This window comes from Lemur catta, chromosome 1 (assembly GCF_020740605.2).
Source record: "Lemur catta isolate mLemCat1 chromosome 1, mLemCat1.pri, whole genome shotgun sequence".
NCBI lineage: Eukaryota > Metazoa > Chordata > Mammalia > Primates > Lemuridae > Lemur > Lemur catta.
In genome coordinates this window covers 189,182,119-189,203,940 of record NC_059128.1, presented here as the reverse complement: position 1 = coordinate 189,203,940, position 21,822 = coordinate 189,182,119, and the positions used below count along the sequence as shown (strand labels likewise).

The window sequence follows — 21,822 nt, the reverse complement described above, 5'->3', positions numbered from 1 at the left end:
AAACCAAAGGTCCAACCGTACTGTATTAGGAATAACGTAGGTCTCGGATACCAACACTGCACCCTGAAGTACAGCAACTAACCGTCTGTCACGGGTGCCCCCACCTAATCGTGAGCCATCAGCTGTGGCTGTTTGCTTGGCCAGGAAGACGCCGAAGGGTTTTTGTGTCCACGGCAAGGGAAGGATTCCATGGTTCCCACGCACAGCGGGGATCGGCTGCGGCTTCTCCCCAAGGGCTCCTCGCCCTCCGCCCAACCTGGGCGGCCGTGACCTGTCCGGGAGGGAAGGAAAGGAAAGGAACTGCACTCCCTTCTCAGCCCCGGAGAAAACTGCCCTTCTCCCAACGCACCAGTAGGCTCACGTGTTCTCTTCGATGCGGGAAGCAGGCACTTGCGAGCGAACGCAATACGAGGCAAGGCAGAGGGCGGGACGTCCTTCGAAATTGCGCTCGGGGCTCGTCTGCTGCAGGCGCCCCCGCCGCGCTTGCCCAGCGTTTCTTTGAACCAAATGAGACGTACGGAAACGTGGGATCCCGGGGGGCCCGAGGGAGAGGGGTGAGCCCAACCTACTCGCAGGGTGACGGGCGGTTAGGCCGGGGTGCCAGATGGGGTCTGAGGCAGTTGGTGGCGGCTGAGGGCACCCTCGTCTTGAGTGCCACCCGCGGCCCCCAGCTCCGCACCGTCCGCGTGGTCCCCGAGCGGCCCAGGGCGCTCAGATGAGCGGGAAGCGGCCCTCGCCGCCGTCGGGCTCCCCGGCGCTGCCACCTCGCGGGCGGCCGAGCACCGACACGGGCAGCACGACCTCCCCGGGGCTGAGCTGCTGCAGTCGCATGGACTCCTCGTAGGTGGGCAGGTACTTGACCTCCTCGTAGCTGGGCAGCTGCAGGAAGACCGGCGAGACTACGCGCAGCTCGTGCTCCGAGGCGCAGGAGGGGGCCGAGCGTGCGCCGCCTCCCCGGCCCCGGCCACCGCCACCACTGTCCAACAGTGAGTCCTGCGAACCCGCCGCTGCCTCGTCCCGCAGCAGGGCCGGCGAGTCGTCGTCGTCGTCGGGCGGGCCCGCGCCCCCCAGCTGCCCGGCGCCCCCCGGAGGTCCCGGCCGCGCCTGCCCGGGCCGTGCCTGGCCGCGCGGGTACCTGCGTGGGCTGGGGCAGATAATGCGCTGCAGGAAGTAGCCGATGGCGAAGAGCACAAGCAGGATGAGCAGCCCCGAGAGCTTGCGGACGAACCAGCCCACGTTGTCCAGGAAGGCGTGCAGCGGCAGCTTGCAGCAGCGCACCGCCGTGGCGTTGGTCGCGTCGCAGCAGCGCTCCCGCTCGCCACACGCCAGCTCCGCGCAGCCCCCGCCGCCCCGCGAGGGCGCCACCAGCGCCAGCGCCAGCAGCAGCAGCAGCGGCAACAGAGGCGGCGGCGCCGGCGCCACCGACAGGCCCTCGGCCGTGACCCCGGGTCCCCACATGGCCCGCGCAGACCTCTGCTAACGTCCGGGACGTGAGGCTAGGGAGTCCGTCTGTCTGCGTGTCAGTCGGCCCCTCCCCGGCGCTCCGCTCCGGACTCGCGCGCGCCGCCTCCCGCGCCGCCGCTACCTGCGGCCGGAGCAGTCCCCACTTGGCCGCGCTGGGCGGGAGGAGGAGCCGGAGGCGCGCCGAGGCTGCGGGAGGCGGCTGCTTCTCGCTGCCCGAGCAGCCTCCGGAGCTTCTGACCTTAACCTCGCACGCACGGTCGCCCCGGCCGGGCTCGAGGCGTCCGGAACGGCCCCAAGTGGCAGAGGCGGCCTGCGCGGGGCTGCCGTGGGCATCTCGTCCCCGGCCCGCCGCGGGTTTCCTCCCCCGCCGTGTCGCTCTCCGGGACTGCAAGGGTTAACGTTCTGCTCTCAGCCCGGGAGCCCCTAGATCTTGATTAATTCAGCCTTCGCGCTCTGCCCCGCCAGCCGGGCGGGAGCTCTCGCTCGTGTAGGTGTCTCAGTTTTAAGTGATTGGATTTCCCCAGGAATGTTATTTAAATTGACTTGCGACTGGGATTCGCTTACCATCTCTCTTGTGATCTTTCTGATTAAAAATAGATGATGGCCATTAATGACTAGTGCAGCCCCACTGACGTCCTAGAGTGGAGGAGGTGAGGGCCGGCGGATAGTTCGGCTTTCAGGCAGGTCCAGGGGGTTGGGAAGCCGGGATTCCCGGGAAACCTTCAGAACAGGGAGAGAATTTTTCGGAGAAGCTCCGATCGGGACGCCACAGAAGAAGTAGCCCCAGAGGGACAGGTAGGCGCTCTGTCAAGATGACTCGAGTTGACCAAGGAGAGAAGAGGGGGCGCATAGTTCCTCAGCGGCTCATCCGACAAGTCCCCACCCCCATCAGTAGCGCAGAGCAGGGATTTGGGTCGTGAGGGTGAAAGGAGGCCCCTCCTGGAGCATAAATAACATGTCTGTGAATTGTCGAAGGGGAGTTGTAAGTGGCTGGCAACGTTCCTGAGCATTGATCTATGTCTAAAGGGTCCTTTTCAAGGTTATTCTTGTTTGCAAAGTTTGACTTTAAAGGAAGTCTGCGCTCCCACTTAGCACATGGAACAGTTTACCTTGCCTTGATGTCACCACCCTTGGGGAAGCAACTTAGCGGCACAGCGCACGCCAGAGGGATAGCGGTTACCGTGGTCCCTGACCAGCAGGCACATCTGCTTGGTAGTGGAATTAAGCGCCCCTTTGGTGCTCCACCACGGAGAAGCCAAGGAGCTTGCCGCGTTTGTTAAGGCAGACTGAAAGCGACAATCATTCCCTCACCCCTTAAATACTAGGCGCTCTTGAAGAGAAACCAAAGGGAAAATTCCATAGTCACTTAGAGGAAAAAAAAGTAAAAGTAGAGGAAAAATATAGAAACAGACAAAATTTAACTGTGGATCAGATAAAAGCAAAGATTTCTCCCAGAGTAAGCCACCCTGTATCTCCTCAACACAGTGAAGGACCAAGAAGGTTGGGCATGGTGGTTTGATTGGGACAGGTCATTGCCCAGCCTAAATAAAAACATTTTTAATATGTCTGTTGCTGTGAACACCTTACTTTGCCTCACCCTCCAAAATAATCCTTTCTACTCATGGATAAGCTTCTAAGTGTTATTCAGACACGATATTTTGTGTGAAGCTCACTTGAGCACAGGTCCTTTTTTCCTAAGCTTTTCTAAGGCCACATTCTCTGCTCCATGATCTGTTTCTCTGTCGGGAGGCCTTAAATCTATTTTGTAAAGCCTGATTGACAATGGGCCTGACGATGATATGAAAATGACTCCTTTTAATACAGTGAAACTTGTATGATTTTTTTCATTCACCCATTCTTTTGCTAAATTTACATTGAACATTTTCTATGTTCAGGGAACTCTGCGAGATGCTCACCATACAGAGGAAAAAACCTGACTCCTCCCCCGCTCGGAGTACACCCAGGTTGGCACTCCCACCTTCCAACTAAATGGAGTAAGGGGGAGAGTCCACAGAGGGAAACAAATGGCAGTTTCCTCTTTGATCGTGACTTGTTCTTACTTTCTCGAAGGAAAAATAGTATTACTGAATTTCAAACAATTTCTCAGGGAGGAAGGCAATTCATAGCTTGAGATAGCTTGAAAATGAAAAAATAGAAAGACCTCTTTGGGTTTATATTACCTGATTTTTTAGGATTTCTGCCAGGAATATAATAGGAGCAATGGTAAAAACAAAGGGGAGTTGTTTGGCTGATGATCCACAAGAGAAAGTGCCCTGCTTGTTGTTATTTTGAAATTACTAAATGTGCAGCATTTAAATTGTTTTGTTTCTGTCTGCTAAGTAGTTAGAATTTGTTTGCAGAATACTAGGACACAGTAGAAGAACAGCATAGATCTTATATAAAATAAAACATTGAACAGAGTTACTTATATGAAAACAAAAGGATGAGGTCTGCAAAATGAGTATGAAATGGATTGTTATTTGATTTCTTTTTTCTTTCCAAATTGATAGTCCCAAAGCATCATCTGTTAAAGACCCTCTACAGACACTGGCGCCTCTTTATTTCTTCTCTGATCGCTCAGTTTCACTTAATTCATTTTTATTTGCAATGTAATTTAGTGTGTACAACCTCTCAAAGGAGAGAAAAGAAACCCTCCAGCTTTAAAGCCCCAAAGTAGACATGATCTTCATTACTCAGCATCCTTATTCTTTTCTTTAGTTTTAACACACAAATAGATGAAGTAGATTTAGCTCCCAGAAAGTCAGAAATTCAAGCCATTTAGTGAGGAAGATGAGATTTAATTATATGTCCCATAGAATGATCACTGTGTAAAACTTAAAATGAAACCTCATTTGGTTAAAAATTGCATCAAACTGTGTTAAGTGAGTGCAAGAGAAAAAAAAAACCCATATGGTGGGAGGGGATTAACCTTTATCCAAAAAGCATAGTCTCTGAGTATAGCTTGATAAAGATTAAGAACTTTAACTGCTTTATCTTGCTGTAGTGCTTGAATGTTATTTTTTAAAAAATTTTCTCTTCCTGATTTATTTACACTCACATGAATGAATGCCAAATCAGCCATACTTTTCAACTTCCTAGAACAGAAGAAAGTAAATAGAACATTATAAAACTGGCTGCTATTTTACCTGTGTCCATGGGAGCTGTGCTGATGCTTTGAGAAAGACTGAGTGGCTCCCTCATGCAACCTTCTGTTCTAGCACATGACACCAGTCCAGAAGGAAATTTCTCTCTGATCTCTGCTGACTGTGGTTGGTGCTTTCAAGCCAGAGAAGTGATAGCTCTGCCTTCTTCAAAACATCTAGACATGGGCAGTTGGGACTATCCAGTCCATAAAGACTCCTTATTCAAGAAGTGCAGCATATTTTCTTACTACTAAATTATTATTATAATTGATTTATGTACCTCTCTTATTTTAAGACTTCCCTCCATTTGTAATATGTCCTCCCTGAGCAATGGTAAATTAAGGATTTTATTGTAAATAATATTTGCATAAATGTACCTACCTAGAAATGATTTTTGAGCTGAGATAATCTGATTTCGAGTTGTTTTCATGTATTTCTTTCATCACTCATTCAATAAATATTTAATGAAGGTCCACTGCTCCACTCTGGGGATACTATGAAATCAAACTGTTCCCTGTCCTCAGGGAGCTTACTGGGGGATCAGGGAAAGAACATTTGAACAATCAAAATAATGAATTGATAATTCCAGTAATCAATGCTTAGGATGGAGAAGTGCAGTATGCTCTGAATTTTTACACTGGATGTGATCTGGATTGGATAAGGAGTAGTGCTGGCTGGGAAGACCCCCCCCCCCCAAGAAAGACCTTATAAAAGGACAAAAAGGTGAAGCAGAAAGGAGTCTTCCAGATAGAAGAAACTTCATGGAGACAAGTCCCCAAGGTAGGAAGACCCTTTACATGATCTCTCTGTCTCTCTCTCTCTCTCTTTTTTTTTTTTTTTTTTGAGACAAGGTCCCGCTCTATTGCCCGAGCTAGAGTGCAGTGGTGTCATTATAGCTCACTGTAACCTCAAATTCCCGGCCTCAAGCGATCCTCCCAGAGTGCTAAGATTACGGGCATGAGCCACCGCACCAGCTGTCATATGTTATCTCCTTTGATTGGGAAAAAAAACTTGTGTAATTTCTACCTCAATAGTTTCAACTCTGCTATGAAATTAGCTTTACGTAAAGTCAGGCCACCCCAGCTGCCATCCAATTTTAAACCAAACCTCGTTCTCTTCAGGAGTCTAACAGGTTGTGTGATCATAGTTATCTTTGTATTTGGTCCTGCTCAGTTTCCCCTTGGAGACCAGGAAAGTTCCAGCGACATTTCCTGTTCTTTCCACCTTCACGCCCCTGACTGACTTGGAGTGGAGTTTGGATTCCCTCTATCAACTTTATGAGTTGGATGCTGGCCGACAAAAGGCTTCTGCGAGCCAAATGCTTCAAGCAGGAGCAAAGTCTAAGTGCAATGCTTTGTATCTTTTGTTTAAATTAGGAGCAAAAGGAAATAGAAAACTTTCTTCCAAGCTTGAAGTTAGAAACAAAAGGTTGAGTAATTTCAGACCCTTATGAAAAGAATAGTATCTACATTTATACTTGGCCTTTCAGCTTTTCAAAGAATTTCCACATACATTTTTTTTCTCCTTATGGTATTTCTGTGAGATGGGTTGAAGTTATTATTATCCCTTTTCACAGATGAAGACAGGTTAAGACACCTGAATCATGGAGCCAATTAGTGGCAGTACCAAACCTGGAATCCAAAGCTTGTGAATCTAAATGTAGTTAAAAAGGGTGGGCAGGCATCTTGCTCCCTCACTGACTCGGGCCAGGCCAACGGGACCACTGTGGCAGGAAGCACTTGTCTTCTCTTTGACAACTCCTGCCGCATTAAGAGGCCAATTCTAAGGAAAATGACTGAGAATCGAGACCATAAATATGATCTAGAATATGATATGAATATGAATATGAGATTCTTCTGAGGAAATAAAACTTTTATTTCTGTCATTTTGTGGCCACTTTTGGTAACCTATTAATAACGGTGTAGGTAATAACGTGACAGGCCAGCTATTTTTGTATGCATTTCTGCAAACAAAACATAAATTCCCCTCTTCCATTACATTTGATCTTCACTCATGAGCTAAGTCATCTAATGCTCATCAATATAAAATGGCATATGCTTGGGAAAATAAGGGTATATTGGGTTCTGAACAACAAATGAATATACAAAATTATTTATCAGTGACTTAAACTTTCATATTAAAATTTTTGATTTGTAACAATTTATCAGTTAATTTCTTGTGGCAACCTTGTAGAAGAGATTGATAACTTTCACTTTATTGCTGATGATATGAAAACTAAACCATAAATATTCTGAGAAATATTTAGTGAGGCCATGAAGATCTGAAATTAGAATTTCAGTTATGTCAGCTGAATGAATTTCTTTCTCACTCATGCTTTTTAAAAAATGGTCAGACTGTCAAAGTTAGAATATATTTGTCAGTAGGCTGATGTATCAGCCAAATGCTCACATTGGCAGAAAAATCATATAGCATGAAATTATTTCATAAGATGAAATTATTTCATAAGGTGAAACATTTTTACACTCCATTATTTTAACTTGAAACTAGTAATGTACTCTTTGCCTCCCTTTTATCACAGGGAAGAATTGCTTGTCAATACCTCCTTCTGAATACTCTCTGTAAACCCAGATGGAGTGTGAGGTGACTGTTCATGCTTAGCACCCTGCCCAGACTTTACGGTTGCAGGGCAATGGGACTAGTGGCATTGACTCTGAGCTTGCCATTAGTCCCTGGGCAGCAGGGCTGTGGTCCGTCTGTCCAGCGTCCTGCTTCTAATGTTAAATGGGATGAAATAACTGTCTTCCAAGACATATGCCTTAAAAGATTTTGAATATACCCCAATATCCAAATTTCCCTCAGCAATTTTCATCGTAGATTTATCCATCCATGAATTTTAAAAGGCCCTTTGGGACATAATCTTAATCTTTATTTTCACTTTTCTTTCCTACCCTTTCCTTCCTACATCCTTTGCTTTGAAAAATGACTACTTGATACAGCTGTTTAAGTCCCCTGTTTTAGAGATGTTGCCCCTTCCTTTATGCTGTGCCCTCCACCAGGAATTATCTTTTCACATCTTTAGATGCAGATCCAATGATACTTCCTCTCCAAAATTTTATATACCCATCCATCACCAAATCCACCTTTCCCAGCAAGAAGTCGTGTTTCTTTCTTCTCAGAATCTCCTTGACACCATCTCCTGTTGGTGGCAATTCTCGTTTTTTATCTCATGTTTCAGGTGGTCATGTACACATCTCAGCCTTAGGATTTTTAGAAACAAGCTTATGGCTGTAGGCTTGGTGCATGTACTTCTGTAGCACAGCGGTTTTCCATTTTTCTGGTGCCAGTCCTTCTGAATACTAGACTTTAGGAGGCTCACTTGAAGAGTTTACCTGGGCCAGGTGTGGTAGCTCATGCTTGTAATCCTAGCACTTTGTTAGGGCAAGGCAGCAGGATCACTTGAGCCCAGGAGTTCAAGACCATCCTGGGCAACATAGTAAGGACCCGTCTCTACAAAAAATAGAAAAATTAGCCAGGCACAGTGGCATGTACATGTAGTCCCAGCTACTCAGGAGGCTGAGGCAGAAGGATTGCTCGAGCCCAGGAGCTTGAAGTTGCAGTGAGCTACGATGATGCCATAGTACTCTAGCCTGGGCAATAGAGTGAGACCCTGTCTCAAAAAAAAAAAAAAAAAAAGAATTCACCTGGACTCACCCAGGTTGCCTTCCACCCATTGCTATGTTGTTGTTTGAATGCAACTCCTCACTCACTGTCTGGCTGTGTTCTCTTAGAAATTCAAGAGGCAAAGCTCTCAAATGTCCCTGTGAGCGTACCTTCCTTCTTTAAGCCCCACCTACTGTTAGAACACCCTCCGTAACTCCTGCAGCAAGTTTTATCCTGCTGAACACAAGTCACAAGACCCACAGTATTCATCATTCCATCTGACGGACTTCACCTACATTTATGGGACTCAGCTGGTACAAATGAATGACCTGTGATGTAGAGGATGAGCCTTCATTTACCCTGTGATGTGCCTCCTGAGGCCCACGTGCTGCAGCTACTTGAAGGCAGAATTTTCACTTTTATGCTGTCAGTACCTGAGCTACTCTTGAGTATTTTTGCTTTCAGATCTCTTCCTCAACTTTGTACAGTTCTGCCCTGTGTCACAGAAGGGCTGATACCTGGAGGGTGCATTTCCCTGTTAGTGGAATTCTGGCAGAGTTTAGTCAGTGGGAGATTGAAGGGAGATGAAGGGAGAAGCCAGGGCTTCCCCTCCACAGCTTCCACTGAGGCCTGCTGTGGATCCAGCTTCTGCAGGGAACCCACCCAGGCTCCTGTAAGATCATCTCCCCCTTCCCACTGTTGCCAGTCTCCAGGCCGCCTCACCGTTTCTTGGGGGATTCTTACCTCTTATCATGTAATCAGTTTCTTATATTAAATTTCTGTTTCAAGAACTCAGAATGGTTTGTTTTCCTGGTGGGACCCTGACTGACACAATGCCTCTGAACCACCTTTTCCAGCTCTAGGGTGCAAAAATAGCAAATTACTGGTCCTGCTGATCATATAGATTGAAAAGAGTAGTGTTTAGCACTTTTGCGGCTGAATATTAGTCCCATTTCTCCCTTAACTGCCAGTGACAGTAAACAGTGTTAGTGCTTGCTATGTGACCTCGGACACTTAATTGCTGGGTCTGGATTTTCTCATCTATAAAATAGAGAGTACAATAATACCTACCTTATAGAGTTGTGGTGAGGATTAAATAAATGAATGCATATAGAGTGCTTAGAACATTGCTGGGCACATAGTGAGCTCTACGTAAATGTTAGGTATAATTATTCTTTAACCACAAAGAGTGCATTATCTTTTCTTGCCTGTTAGTTTGATTCCAAAAAATGGTGAAGTACAAAGCTAATTTTTCTTAAGGTTATCATGACTTAATTAGATTTGTAACTTGTTTTCTTGAATCAGCCAAAGACAAATGGAATCCATTAACTTTGTAAAATTTAATATTTGGCTCTCAACTTTATCATTGGCAATACTATAAGAATTAACCACATGAAATTGTTACAGCATTTGGAAAATGGTTAAAGGCATCATGCCTCCCATGAAATTCCCCTTTTTGAATGATTTCTTTTAGAATTCAATCCAAAAAAGCCATTTTCCTTACAGACCTGTTAAAGCTTTCTTCTTTTTCATCATGCTAATTTTGTAAATAATCATGGCTCCCTTTTTGCTTTGGTTGCCGGGGAGCTCAGAACTAAATTTAAAGTATAGTGGTGGGGGGGAGAAAAAAGAGTAAAAAAAAAAAAGTATAGTTATAACATCGATGTTGGGCCCTCCTTTTTTTTTCACATTTAAGTTTCTACTTTAATATGGCCTTGGTGCTCTCATTTAATTTATTTCCTGTTTGATTCCCTATTCATATTTTGCCATTTATATTTACACTACAAGTTATGGCATAATTCTTTGTGGAATTAAATGTGATATAAATAAACAACACTAAATTAGTAGGGTTTTTAGAGCATTTTGTGAGTTTTCTTATTTCCTAACTGAATATGTTATTCTGTGTCACCAAATACCTTTTAGTATTTTATATAATCATGCACTGTATAATGATATTTCAGTCAATGAGGGACTGCGTATATGATGGTGGGCCTGTAACATTATAATACTGTGTTTTTACCATATCTTTTCTATTTTTAGATACTTAAATACTTACCATTGTGTATTGCCTACAGTATTCATACAGTTATTATTGCTGTAGAGGTTTGTAGCCTAGGAGCACTAGGCTAGACTATCTAGGTGTTCTCACAATGACAAAATCACTTAACAACAAATTTCTCAGAATGGATCCCTGTCATTAAGTGATGCATGGCTGCAATCTCAATGTGAAAAAAACATTTTTAGAAAGCTATATTTTCTCAGCATGGAATGTCTTGGGAAGTCCAAGTGGTTTGGTCACATGCCTCAATCATTTTTATTTCAGAAGCAATTATAATAGCCTTTACCAAATTCTCACAGAGAATGAATTCTGTGGGATGTTATTGTTATTTGGAAAAATAGTTTTTTTGTCAAATAAGTTTGGGAAATGCCAAGTGAACTTCATTACTTCAGAATTTTTCAGAGCCTCTAATTTGTTAAGGTATACAGTTGGCCCCCTATATCCTTGGATCCTGCATCTGCTGCTTCAACCAAACTCAGACTGAAAATATTTGGGGAAAAAAACTCCTCTAGTATAGGCTAATTTTCTATAGACTAGGTTTTGCCTACGTAAGTAAGTGCCACTTTTTTAATAAGTCCACAAGAAAATCTGAAAGGGCTGTTTACTGCCACTTAAGAGCATTCCTTAGCATTAGGAATCTTGAAGATGTCTTAATTTTTAAAGATCATCTTATTGTAATAATAAAAGCAGATTATTTGGAAGTGAACATACATTTTTAGCCCTGGACCTTCACTGTTTTTGCTAAAATCTACTAGAAATATAAAATCAATGACCATGTCACTAATGTAACATGTAAGCTGTCAATATCATGGAGCCACAATTTAGCTTTAGACAGAGTCAGATTAGAAATGAGTTTAAGAATAGAGTTAAAAGGATCAGGCTGTGAATACAAGAATTTTTTAAAATGACATGCTTGGGAAATAAAAGTAATTACTTTTGAGCACTTTTCCGTGTATATAAACCTCAAACACAAGGCATAATTTTATTAAGATTGGCAAGGCTAATCTATAATTGAAGCAACTCAGAAAGACATTTTAACAATGATTTACTTTTTCTTCAAGGCGAACAGAATGGATACTGCTAAATGGAATCACCTAATAACAAAGCCTTCTGGCTCCCTTTGGTTCCAGAGAGCATCGGGTGCCGACTCCAGAACTCTAGATTCTTCTATTTATGTGGACATTTATTCCCAGAGAGTTGACTCCTTCTTCAAGCACAGTTTTCCTATCAGAATCAGAATCATAATAGCTAACATTTGTTTTACTCTTAACATTTACAAAATGTTTGGATATGTATCATCTAGTTTGTTTTAACAACAAAATGAATCAGGAAAGTATTAGTAATGACAATTATGCCTGGTGGTTAGGAGTTCAAGCCATGGAGTCAGACAGACATGTGTTTAAATCCTGTTCTACCAGTAGCTCTGTAACCTTGGGCAGGCCACCTAATCACTCCAAGCCTTAGTTTCCTCCTCTATAACATGGGAGTAATACTAGAATCTAACTTATAAGACTTTTGTAGGATTAAATGAGATAATCCAAAGTGCTTGGTACATAGTAAATGCTCAGTAACTACATTATTTTAGAGAATTTTAAAGAAAATGAGATTCAAAAAGTGAATTATTCACGGTTGCAGAAACAGGAAGAGCTGGGATTTGAACTCTGATCCCCTTATTCTTTGTAGGGAAACCTTACGAGTACTATGCTGGGGGACAGCTGCCTGCTTGGTGAGCATGCTGCTGACACTGCCTGACAAGGTCCTTGCATGACCTACCATGGCATCAGGAGAGGGGGTGTGCAGAGTGGTCCGAAGTGCAGGAGTTTTAGAATTAAGCCCATATGAGCGCAAATCCAAATGGTGTTACTTTTTAGCTAGCTCTTGGAGACTGGGATAATGATTCACCATCACTGTGAAATTCAATGAGATGATGTTTGTGTAGTGACCAGGTAGATGTTGGTTATTGTTGAGAAGCCACATGGGATAGGAGGCATTTCCTCTGTATCAGTCTGGAGAAAACAAAGGTTTGGAATGGCCCCAGTCCTCACCCAATAGGGTGGACAATTAGACTCATTGCATTTTATTCCCTCTACCCAGATATAAAGAAGGAAATAGAAAGGCTTTTTCATCCCCATTATTTTTTAACAACCTTGTTTATAAACTTTATCTGCATAATCCAAAATAAAATATTTAAGCTCCTTAATAGGCTCTTAGAAGCAGCATTTTGGCAAGCTCTTCTGAGCATATTTACTGCATCTTGGGCTTGTAGTTACAGTAAGCCAATATGCACTTTTAGATATAATTTGAAGTTTACACTTAAATCTTAGATGCATAAAAGAACATCAGAGAATAGAATATTCAAATAATGTCCCACTGACATTTGATATTAACTACCATTGATTGGGAGTAATATAAGGATTTAAATGTTACAAAAACGATACCTTGAATTCTGAGAGCCTGGGGAGCACTGAGGGTGAGGAGCAGAGCAGGCAGTAGCCTTGGGAGGAGGGAGTGGCTCTGCCAAGGAGTGGGAAATGTGAACTGAAGCTCGAGAGAGGAGTCGGGACAGGAAAAGACACTGAGAATTGTGTGTCATTGTAACATAAAGTGTGTACAACAGATCCTATGGGCTAAAGCTGGGGATACATACAAATATAAAATTGAGTAGGTCATTCAATTTCCCCAGGTCTACGGCAAAAACCGTAATTCCCTGCTGCTTGCTTCCCCACCCTGCCTGGTGTAAAGTAGGACCATTTCTTACATATCCCACCTCACCTGCTCTTCCAATTTAACATTAACATGCCTCCATCAAGAGCTAGGGTTTACGGTTCCTCCCCTTGAACCTGAAGAACACAACAGAAGTGACTCAGGGTGACCTCCACAGCTGGGTCATAACGGGCAATATTTCTTTCACCGGTCTCTTTCTTTCTCTCAGGACTTGTGCCCTCTGAACCATGTCGTGAAGAAGTTCAGGCCGCATGGAGAGGTCTCATGTGGATATTCCAGCTGACAGCCCCAGCTGGGCCCCCAGCCGACAGCCAGCACCCACCACCGGGTTGAATGAGCCTTCAGAGGGTTCCTGCTCCCTGTCTTTGAATCTTTCAGCCCCGGCGCGGACACTGAGCAGAGCCAATTCAGCCTTGCTGTGCCCCATTTGAATCCCTGACCTGCAGGAACTGTGGGAGATAATAAATGATTATTGTCATTTTAAGCCTCTAAGTTTTGGGTGACTTACTACACAATCGCAGTAATCAGAGCAAGTGCTCTCCCTGGGGGAGTCACAAACGTGTCTCATGAACGGTCTCTTCGTGCTGTTCAGCTTTGTTTCCTGTGCGGTCATCACTGCTCAAGAAGCCATGCAAAGTGCAATGCCTCACTGCTGTCACTTCTGCAAGGTGACTGATGTGATTAGAACCAGGCAAGGCATGTCTGGGAAACTTCATAGGTAGCTGGAGAATTTTGATTAGTTATTTGGAATAAGATGGAGAGAGGCTGAAAGACCACTGCCTGAAAGAGGACTAACATGTGCCACGATTTGGCGGTTTAGGTATGTGTATATAAGTGCTCTTCTGTGTCTTTTTGTACACATAGTTGGCTGCATGCTGGGGATAAAGTAGTGGGATTTGGTTGCAGAGGGAGGGTGGGAGAGTTCCATAGAGGGGTGCAAATCACAGGGTCCCATTCAGTTGTAGGCTCTCAGCCTGCATACCCCATGGTCACCATCCTTCCAGGGACCCTAGAGGATGTGAGTTCTAGGCAGGAGGTATAAAGAAGGGAAAATATAAAAAGTATACGACAATTTTAAAAAAGTGTATTCTAGCTGTGTCTACCATTGTCTTAAGGTGCTTTCCTAGAAGCTCTACCTAAACAATTCTATTTATACCACATTGGCTAGGATGAATCATGCACCTGGTTGCAAGAAATCTGGGACATATAGTTTAGTTGGTGGGTACATTCTGCCCAAACCACGTTGGGGGTCTGCTGGTAAAAACAAGTAGTATCTATCACATAGAGTTTGGAGTCTCCTGAGTATGGTTCCTGGGGCTGGTTTTAGAGAGGGTACATGATGTGCTAGAAGAAAAACAGGGGCTTTAGAATCAGAAAGAGAAAGGCCACTCACTGTTATATGATGTTGGGTAAAAGACTCACTTTCTCTGTGACTCATTTTCCCCAATTATAAGGGTTACATTCCATCAAATTAAAAAATACACACAACATCCAGCATAGCACTTGGACATAGGACACTTGCAAAACAATTAGTTCCTCTTTCTTACAAGGGTCTCTAAAGGATCTTAGCTAGGACCTTGAGAGCCCAGACCAATTAGACTCTCCCAAGTCCCCTGGACCTTTCTGCACAAGCAGAAAGTAAACTTCCCAATGCTGTCCTCAGCCAGAATGAGGGCCCCAGGGAATCTGAACCCCTTAATGCCAGGAGAGACAAAGTGAACCCATGCAGAACTCATATAGGTTTGCACATTTGGGGGGCACTGGCCTCTCTGAAACTCTTCTCCTGAAGGAGTCCAGGCACTGTATAGGTACATTGGGGGTGCCTAATGAACAATTCTGTGTACAAAGAAGTGGTCAACTTAGATGATTAGCATCTTTCTTTAGTTATAGAATGTGGGTTTTGTGAAATACAAGATAAAAGAGTTCAATTGGTGGCAGGCTTAAAGGCCTTGATGAGTTACTTAATATGATAATGGAAGAAGAGACCACCACAGATGCCATTTTCCCAGGCTAGGTGCTTGTGGACTCGGAGCTGTGTCTGTGGGATCGCTTAGGTAAGGTAATGCTAGCTGCTAGAACAGACAGACTCCAAATCTCATGGAATTTGTACAACAGAAGTTTAGTTCTCACCCTTATGAACTTCAAAACAGGTCCTTATTGGGGCAGTTCTCTTTCAAGCAGTGCTTTAGAAACCCAGGCTCCTTTCATCTCATGGATCCTTCATCACCATTTTATCTACTAATCTGCCTAAGGACGACAGAGGGGGAAAAAGAGCATGGAGGACCCTGCATGGATAGTTTCATAAGCCAGTCCTAGAAGTAATGTGCATTGTATTTGCTAGGAACCAGTCACATGGCTGCATCTCTTACTGCAAGAAAGGCTGGGAAATGCAATCCCTCTGTGTACCCAGGGACAGGGGGAATGGGTGTAGTGAACAGGTAGCCCGTGTCTGCCATGGAGATGAGAGCAAAGGCCAAGTCAAGGAAGTAGCCTTTGAATAATAAAACCTTAGGGCCAGATTGGATTTTTAAAATCATTTAGTCTATCCCCTATATTTTGAATTTAGTTCCATTTCAAATCAGGGCAATAAGCTTTGTAGGCACTGTGCTAGGTTTTATGGGAGACCCTTGTCTCAACTTCTCCCCATTCAGTGTGAGACCTGAAAGAATAAAATCTCTAGAAGAAAACCTAGGAAAAACTCTTCTGGACTGGGGCCTGGGCAAAGAATTTATGTCTAAGACCCCCAAAACAAATGTAACAAATGCAGAAATAAACAAATAGGACTTACACTAAAAAGCTTCATGGCAAAAGAAACAATCAGCAGACTAAATGGACAACCTAAAGAATGGGAGAAAATATTTACAAACTATGCATCCAATCAAGGACTAATATCTAAAGTCTCTGAGGAACTCAAAAAACTTAACAAGAAAAACACAACTCCATTAAAAAGTAGGCAAACATCCTGAACATTTTTCAAAAGAAGTCATACAAATGGCCAACAAACATATGAAAAAAATGCTCAGCATCACTAATCATCAGAGAAATGCAAATTAAAACCACAAGATACCATCTTACCCCAATCAAAATGGCCATAATTAAAAAGACAAAAAACAATAGACATTGGCTAGGATGCAGAGAATAGAGAACATTTATACACTATTGGTGGGAATGAAAATTAGTACAACCTCTATGGAAAACAGTATGGAGATTTCTCAAAGAACTAAACATAGATCTACCATTTGATCCATTAATCCCAATACTGGGTATCTCCCCAGAGAAAAATAAATCATTCTATCAAAAAGATACCTGCACTTATATGTTTATTATAGCATTATTCACCATAGCAAACATGTGGGATCAACCTAAGCATCCATCAACTGATGATTGGATAAAGAAAAAAATATATATATACACACATACATCATGGAATACTACTCAGCCACAAAAAAGAACAAAATAATGTTTTTTGCAGCAACCTGGATGAAACTCTTAGGCCATTATCCGAAGTGAAGTAACTTGGGTTGGAAAATCAAATACTGCATGTTCTCACTTATATGTGGGAGCTAACCTGTGGGTAAGCATGGTCACACACAGTGGTATAATGGACATTGGAGACTCCAAGAGATGGGAGGGTAGGAGGGGGATGAGGGATGAAAAATTACCTGTTGAGTACAAGATACACTGAAAGCCCATACCACTACAAAATATATCCATGTAACAAAACTTCACTTGAAAAATTGTCTTAAAATGTTGGTGTAATATGTAAGTGTGAAGATGGTACTATAATGGTATTAATAGCAGGAATTGATAAATATCAATTTTACCCAAGTGGTTCTTGAAGTATGATCCTTGGACCAGCATCAATAGGCTCATTTGGTGACTTGTTAGAATTGCCAAAAATTCAGGCCCCATCCCAGATCTACTGAATGAGAAATGCCAGGGTAGGGCCCAGCAATCTGTGTTTTAGCAAGCCCTTCAGCAGATGCTAATGTATAAAGTGTGAGAACCTCTACCTCAGAATGTATTAGTTCTGCAGATTTTCTTTTTTAGATGTACAGACCCGTAAGACATCTCAGACTATAAAGGTTTCACCATTCTTCTCATGTTTGTTCCAATGTTGTAAGATTACTTCGTCATCAAATATCAATAATATCTGAAACCTAAAGAAATTGCATAAAGTTACATGGGTTGTATTTTCAACAGTTATTAACATTGTGATTTGTTGTTAGTATGATATTCTTTGGGATCATAGAAGCATTTAGAGCTAAAGACAAGTGCTTCATTGAATAGTTGGTCCTTAGTGGTGTTGTACACTTGCTATTTCGTTTTGGAACTGGAATTTTTATAAGCCATGGCTCGTAGATTCCTCACCTCACTCAATATCAGTGGTACCAGAGAAGCAACCAACTATCCATCACCTTTCAGTCATTGTTTGAAGTCAGAGGGCCCATTTCTCTTTGGGTTTCACTGCATATCACACCCTCCCCCAGATTTGCCAGAGCGGGTATCAGAGGGTGGTGACATGAGGGGTACTGAGGCTTCAGGAGTGGGTGCCAACAATGGCTTAAGGTTAGGGGAAGTGGCAGCATTTCTGGGAGGCAGGAGGCTCTGGGAAGTCTGACAACCTTGTTTCTAAATCCCAGCTCTGCTACCACTGACTCTATGAGACTCTTTCGGTTTCCATTTTTGTAACATGAAAGACCTGGGCTTGCTCTGTGGTTCTTAACTTCTTTGAAGCCATGGTCCCCTGAGGAATCTTGGGAGTCTAGGACTCCTCTCCCCTGAATATGTGCATATACATCCTCAGTCCACTGCCCTGGATTCGATGGTCTCTGTGAGCCATTCTAGCAGCCCTGGCCTCACTGAAAGTCATGATGCTTCTATGAAACATTGTGGAAAGGAAAAGTCCACTATGGACGTTCTGGAAATAAATGTTGCCATCCTTCATGACCCTGTGAGTGGGTAAGTCTCATGTCAGTTGTAAAGAGCACCTTCAATCTAGTTTAATCTAATTAATCTAGTTATTTAAGTAACTCCAATTTGTAAACAGCTGATTTCAAGGTAGGGAAAAGGGCAACTCACTCCCAGCCTTCAGGAAGGAAAAAAGGCCAAGAGTTCATACTTTATTTACAAAGTAGAAATAAAAGTTTTACATTTTCTTTAAGTTTTCATTTTTGACAACATTAGACAAGAAGTGGCCAATCATAACCCGAGCTATTTGGTAGCAATTATCCTTCATCTGCTAATTTCTAGGCAGGAAAAATATGATTAAAATCAGTTTCCGCACAGCTGTTGATTAGGCATAATGGCAAAGTAATCATCATAAAGCTAATAATCAGAGCAGAGCTAAAATTTGGAAAGTTATTGTTGAGTAACCAGAAAGCTCTAAAAGCCAAAAACAATGTCCAACTAACTAGAATATTACCACCCCCACATTTTTTGTCTGCCTTTCAACATCAATTAAACAGAGCAAACTAAAACCAGTTAATTACATCAATTTTGAGGTCAACTTTTGACAACTCAAACTTTCATGATAAACAAACCACAATATTGAAAGCTTTTTTGAAAAATCAATAAACAAACAGCCATCATACTAGGAAAAGCAGGAACACATTTAACAACACATCAATAAATTTTCAGCAAGCCTGTACTTGCATTAGCTCAAGCCCCCAGTGCCTGCCCCTGCCCCTGCTATGCATCCCCATCCACTCAGGCCAGTGTGCCTGTGGCTCAGGCGCACAGCTGGGCAGCTGTGAGGGATCGCCACTGAGTGGCTCTTGGCAATTGCACAGCTCTGCCTGGAACACAGAGCTCACAAATGGGACAGCACATAATTTCAGATCTTGGTGACGGTAAAAAGGAGCCCTTTAGGATGGCTTGATGACAAAATCACTTTCTTTCTTACATTTGTCATCTAGAAGTCCAAACTCAGGGGCATTAATGGAAAGTTGGGCTAAGATGGAGGTATTCCAAATAGAGTGAGAGCGAATGGGCTTCTTGGCTTCTCTCTCATTGTAATCCCGATTGAAGACCACTGGACAAGGTCTGTTAGGGCTCTAACCACCATCTTCCGGAAATTGCTGGAGAGCCAAAGGTGAGCCACAATGAATGCACACTAGGGATGGGAGGTTAGATGCCCAGTGGTAGAGAAAATTATAACTCAAGTGCATATATGTCTGGGGTCTCGACATCCTCTGTTGTTTTCTCTCTACTTTTGCCTCCTCTTACTTCTTTTTTTTCTTTTTATACATTTAAATTTCTTAGAAATCCCTTCTGCCACCCTGGGTAGACAGCACTGGACTCCCTCTATCCAATGAACTAGGGTATTTCCCATGATGTCAGGTCAATCTAGGCAAATTTTCTCAGTATAAGCATCTCTACATTTCTACAGTCCTCTTTTCATGTTTGCTTTAAAAATAAATGTGCCCTTTTTCTCAAGAGCCACTGAACCCCATACTCTGGCCAACCACTGCTTTTAGGCCCTTCGGATGCTCTGACATGAGATTTTATATTTTAGGAGAAGGTGGCTGAATACAGATTGCAAAATCACCTGTCCCCTTTCCCATCATAAGAATGTGACAACTCATTAATCTTAATTCCTCCATAAATAGCAGTCTTCTCATATGGGCAAAATTCCATAATGTTAAAGTCATTGCTTTGCATAGATACTCCCAATAAGACTCTACTTCCATGGAAACTCCGAATTTCTTTCTTTCTTGTTCAGATGAGTAACATGCCGATGTGAATGTTGTAACAAGATTTGAGGGAGACAGATCTCACACACGCATGTGAAAATCATCACGCTTATGAACTATAAAAGGGTCAAAACTCAAAATCTCTAATGCTACAAGTGTTGATCACTTTGACAGGAGAAGAGGCATGGTGAAATATTTGAAAACTGCATTGAGAATTAAGTAGTTATTTAGATTTTTTTCCTGGGATCACTTTGAGGAAAAGGAAGAAGATATAGAAGCTCTGACATAGGGCACTTGGAGGATGGACTCCAGTGGGAGAAGCATGAACAAGATGATGGGAATTATGGTGGGGCACCAAGTTAGCAGGGGATAGGAAAGGAGTCCTCTTGAACCACATTGGTCAGTCTCTTTTCTCAACTCTGCACACAAAATTGTAGGCCTGGTTGTCTACTTTCTGGGTTGTGATTGAAGCCAAGAACTATGGTTCCCCAGGACCAGCACAGGCCTCTCTGCATCCTTGGTTGTGGGAGGATGATGTACATTCCTGCTTATTCACTCTTTAGGGATGGCTCTGCTTCCCTGCCTGATGTGGGATTCCTGGCAATGTGCCAGGAGGTATTCCTGGAGAATTTTATGGGATCTAAACTAAGGAAAAGTTTCTGCAGTTTCCCCCCAATCCCTTACACTCCCATTGCCATATTTTAGGGCATCTCTATTAATGTCATTGTGTAGAATGGATTGAAGCCAACTAAGACAAAGTTACAATAATATTGAGATAAGATTCATGTTTCTCCTGTAAGTCTTATAGAGTCACTAGAAGCTTTGAAGTGCCAAAGGATATCCAGAGACCTCAGAACTACTTATTACATATTTGCTTTTCTCTGTCACCATATTTCAGAGTCTGGGTGGCTTCATTTTCCCTTCATTGACTTTCTCAGATTTTACATGCTATAGTCCAAATTAGACTCTGTGCTTCTCCTTCTCTTGCCGTCCTCAAGGAAAAGGTAGAAATGGGTGATGCTGAAGTATAGGGGAGAAATTAGAGAAATTTACTTTGATAATATGAGGAAATGACTCCACGCCCCTTCTCTACATGAGTTGGTATCATACGATTAAGACAGTTTGATAGATTGACCAGATTTCATAACCTAGGCCAAGGAGGCAATTATACCATTCATCACAAGCCTGCTGGTAGGCCATGGTAAAGGCTGGCCCAGGGAAGGAAAAGGAAAAGAGGAAGAGAGTCATGATGGGTCAATATCTGCTCTTCCTTCTCCGCCGTCCACACCCTCACCTCCAGTGTTATTCTCGCTGAGGCTCTCACTTTCTATATCATTGAGAAAATGGAAGTCAGATATACAAGTCTACTGGCTCAGGGTCTGTCCCCTGTCCTGTTTGAGTAGAGGAGTGCTCCTCCTCCTCCAAGGCCACCCCTCCAGCTGTGCCTCAATTCGGGTCTCCTTTCACCTTCTCAAGGACCTTGTCCCTTTGTTTTTCTCCTCTCTCTCTTCTGAATCTTCAATGTCTCTGTCTTTGTCCAATTCCTGCCATCAGTAGGCGGACGTGTCCTTATAAACAGAACATCACCCCCTCCCCCCGTACGTCTCTCCTGCTGCTTTCCTATTTCTCTTTTTACCACCAGACCCAAGATATGTGTGGGAATGGCAGTCGGGAGACCTGGAAAAGGTAGCAAGAAAAGAAAACATAACTTAGTGACTAGAACAGGCTAGATTTCTCACTGTACAGGAAGCGGGAGTGGTGGTGAGTACGTGCAGATGAGTGTGAGGACCAGCGGCACCTGCTATCTGCCAGATACTCCGCTAGGTGCAGGGGACATATGGATGGCTAACACTTGTCTCATCCCTGTGAGTGCGGAAGTGTGGGTGTAGAAAGGCTACTTAGAGGGGAAGGAAGGAAGTCACGGCAGTAGGGAAGCTAACTGCCCCCAGCCCCAGCTCCCACCTCCACCCCAGGCACACAGACTCTAGGGGAGAATTATAAATGGCTGCTAGGATGGTGGCCTCTGGGATAACATCTTTAGAAAGTCCCTGAAATTTATTGAATGCTTGTTTGGTACAACTCTGCTTTCAGCTTCCTACCCTTTTGTCCTTGTGCA

At 43.4% G+C, this 21,822-nt stretch overlaps 1 protein-coding gene and 1 non-coding gene across 2 annotated transcripts; both read right to left on the bottom strand.

Moving 5' to 3' along the window:
* Positions 1-664: 664 nt before the first annotated feature.
* On the bottom strand, positions 665-1,458 carry C1H3orf80 (chromosome 1 C3orf80 homolog). The gene has a single exon (XM_045556453.1). The coding sequence runs from the start codon at positions 1,456-1,458 to the stop codon at positions 712-714; it is 747 nt and encodes a 248-aa protein (XP_045412409.1). The 3' UTR covers positions 665-711.
* Positions 1,459-19,729: 18,271 nt separating this feature from the next.
* LOC123630967 lies at positions 19,730-19,834 on the bottom strand. The gene has a single exon (XR_006732890.1). It is a non-coding gene; the product is annotated as a small nucleolar RNA U13 (small nucleolar RNA).
* Between the last annotated feature and the right edge of the window lie 1,988 nt (positions 19,835-21,822).

What these genes read in the sequence shown, in the direction of transcription:
- C1H3orf80 (XM_045556453.1), bottom strand. Translation starts at nt 1,458, where the DNA reads ATGTGGGGACCCGGGGTCACGGCCGAGGGCCTGTCGGTGGCGCCGGCG.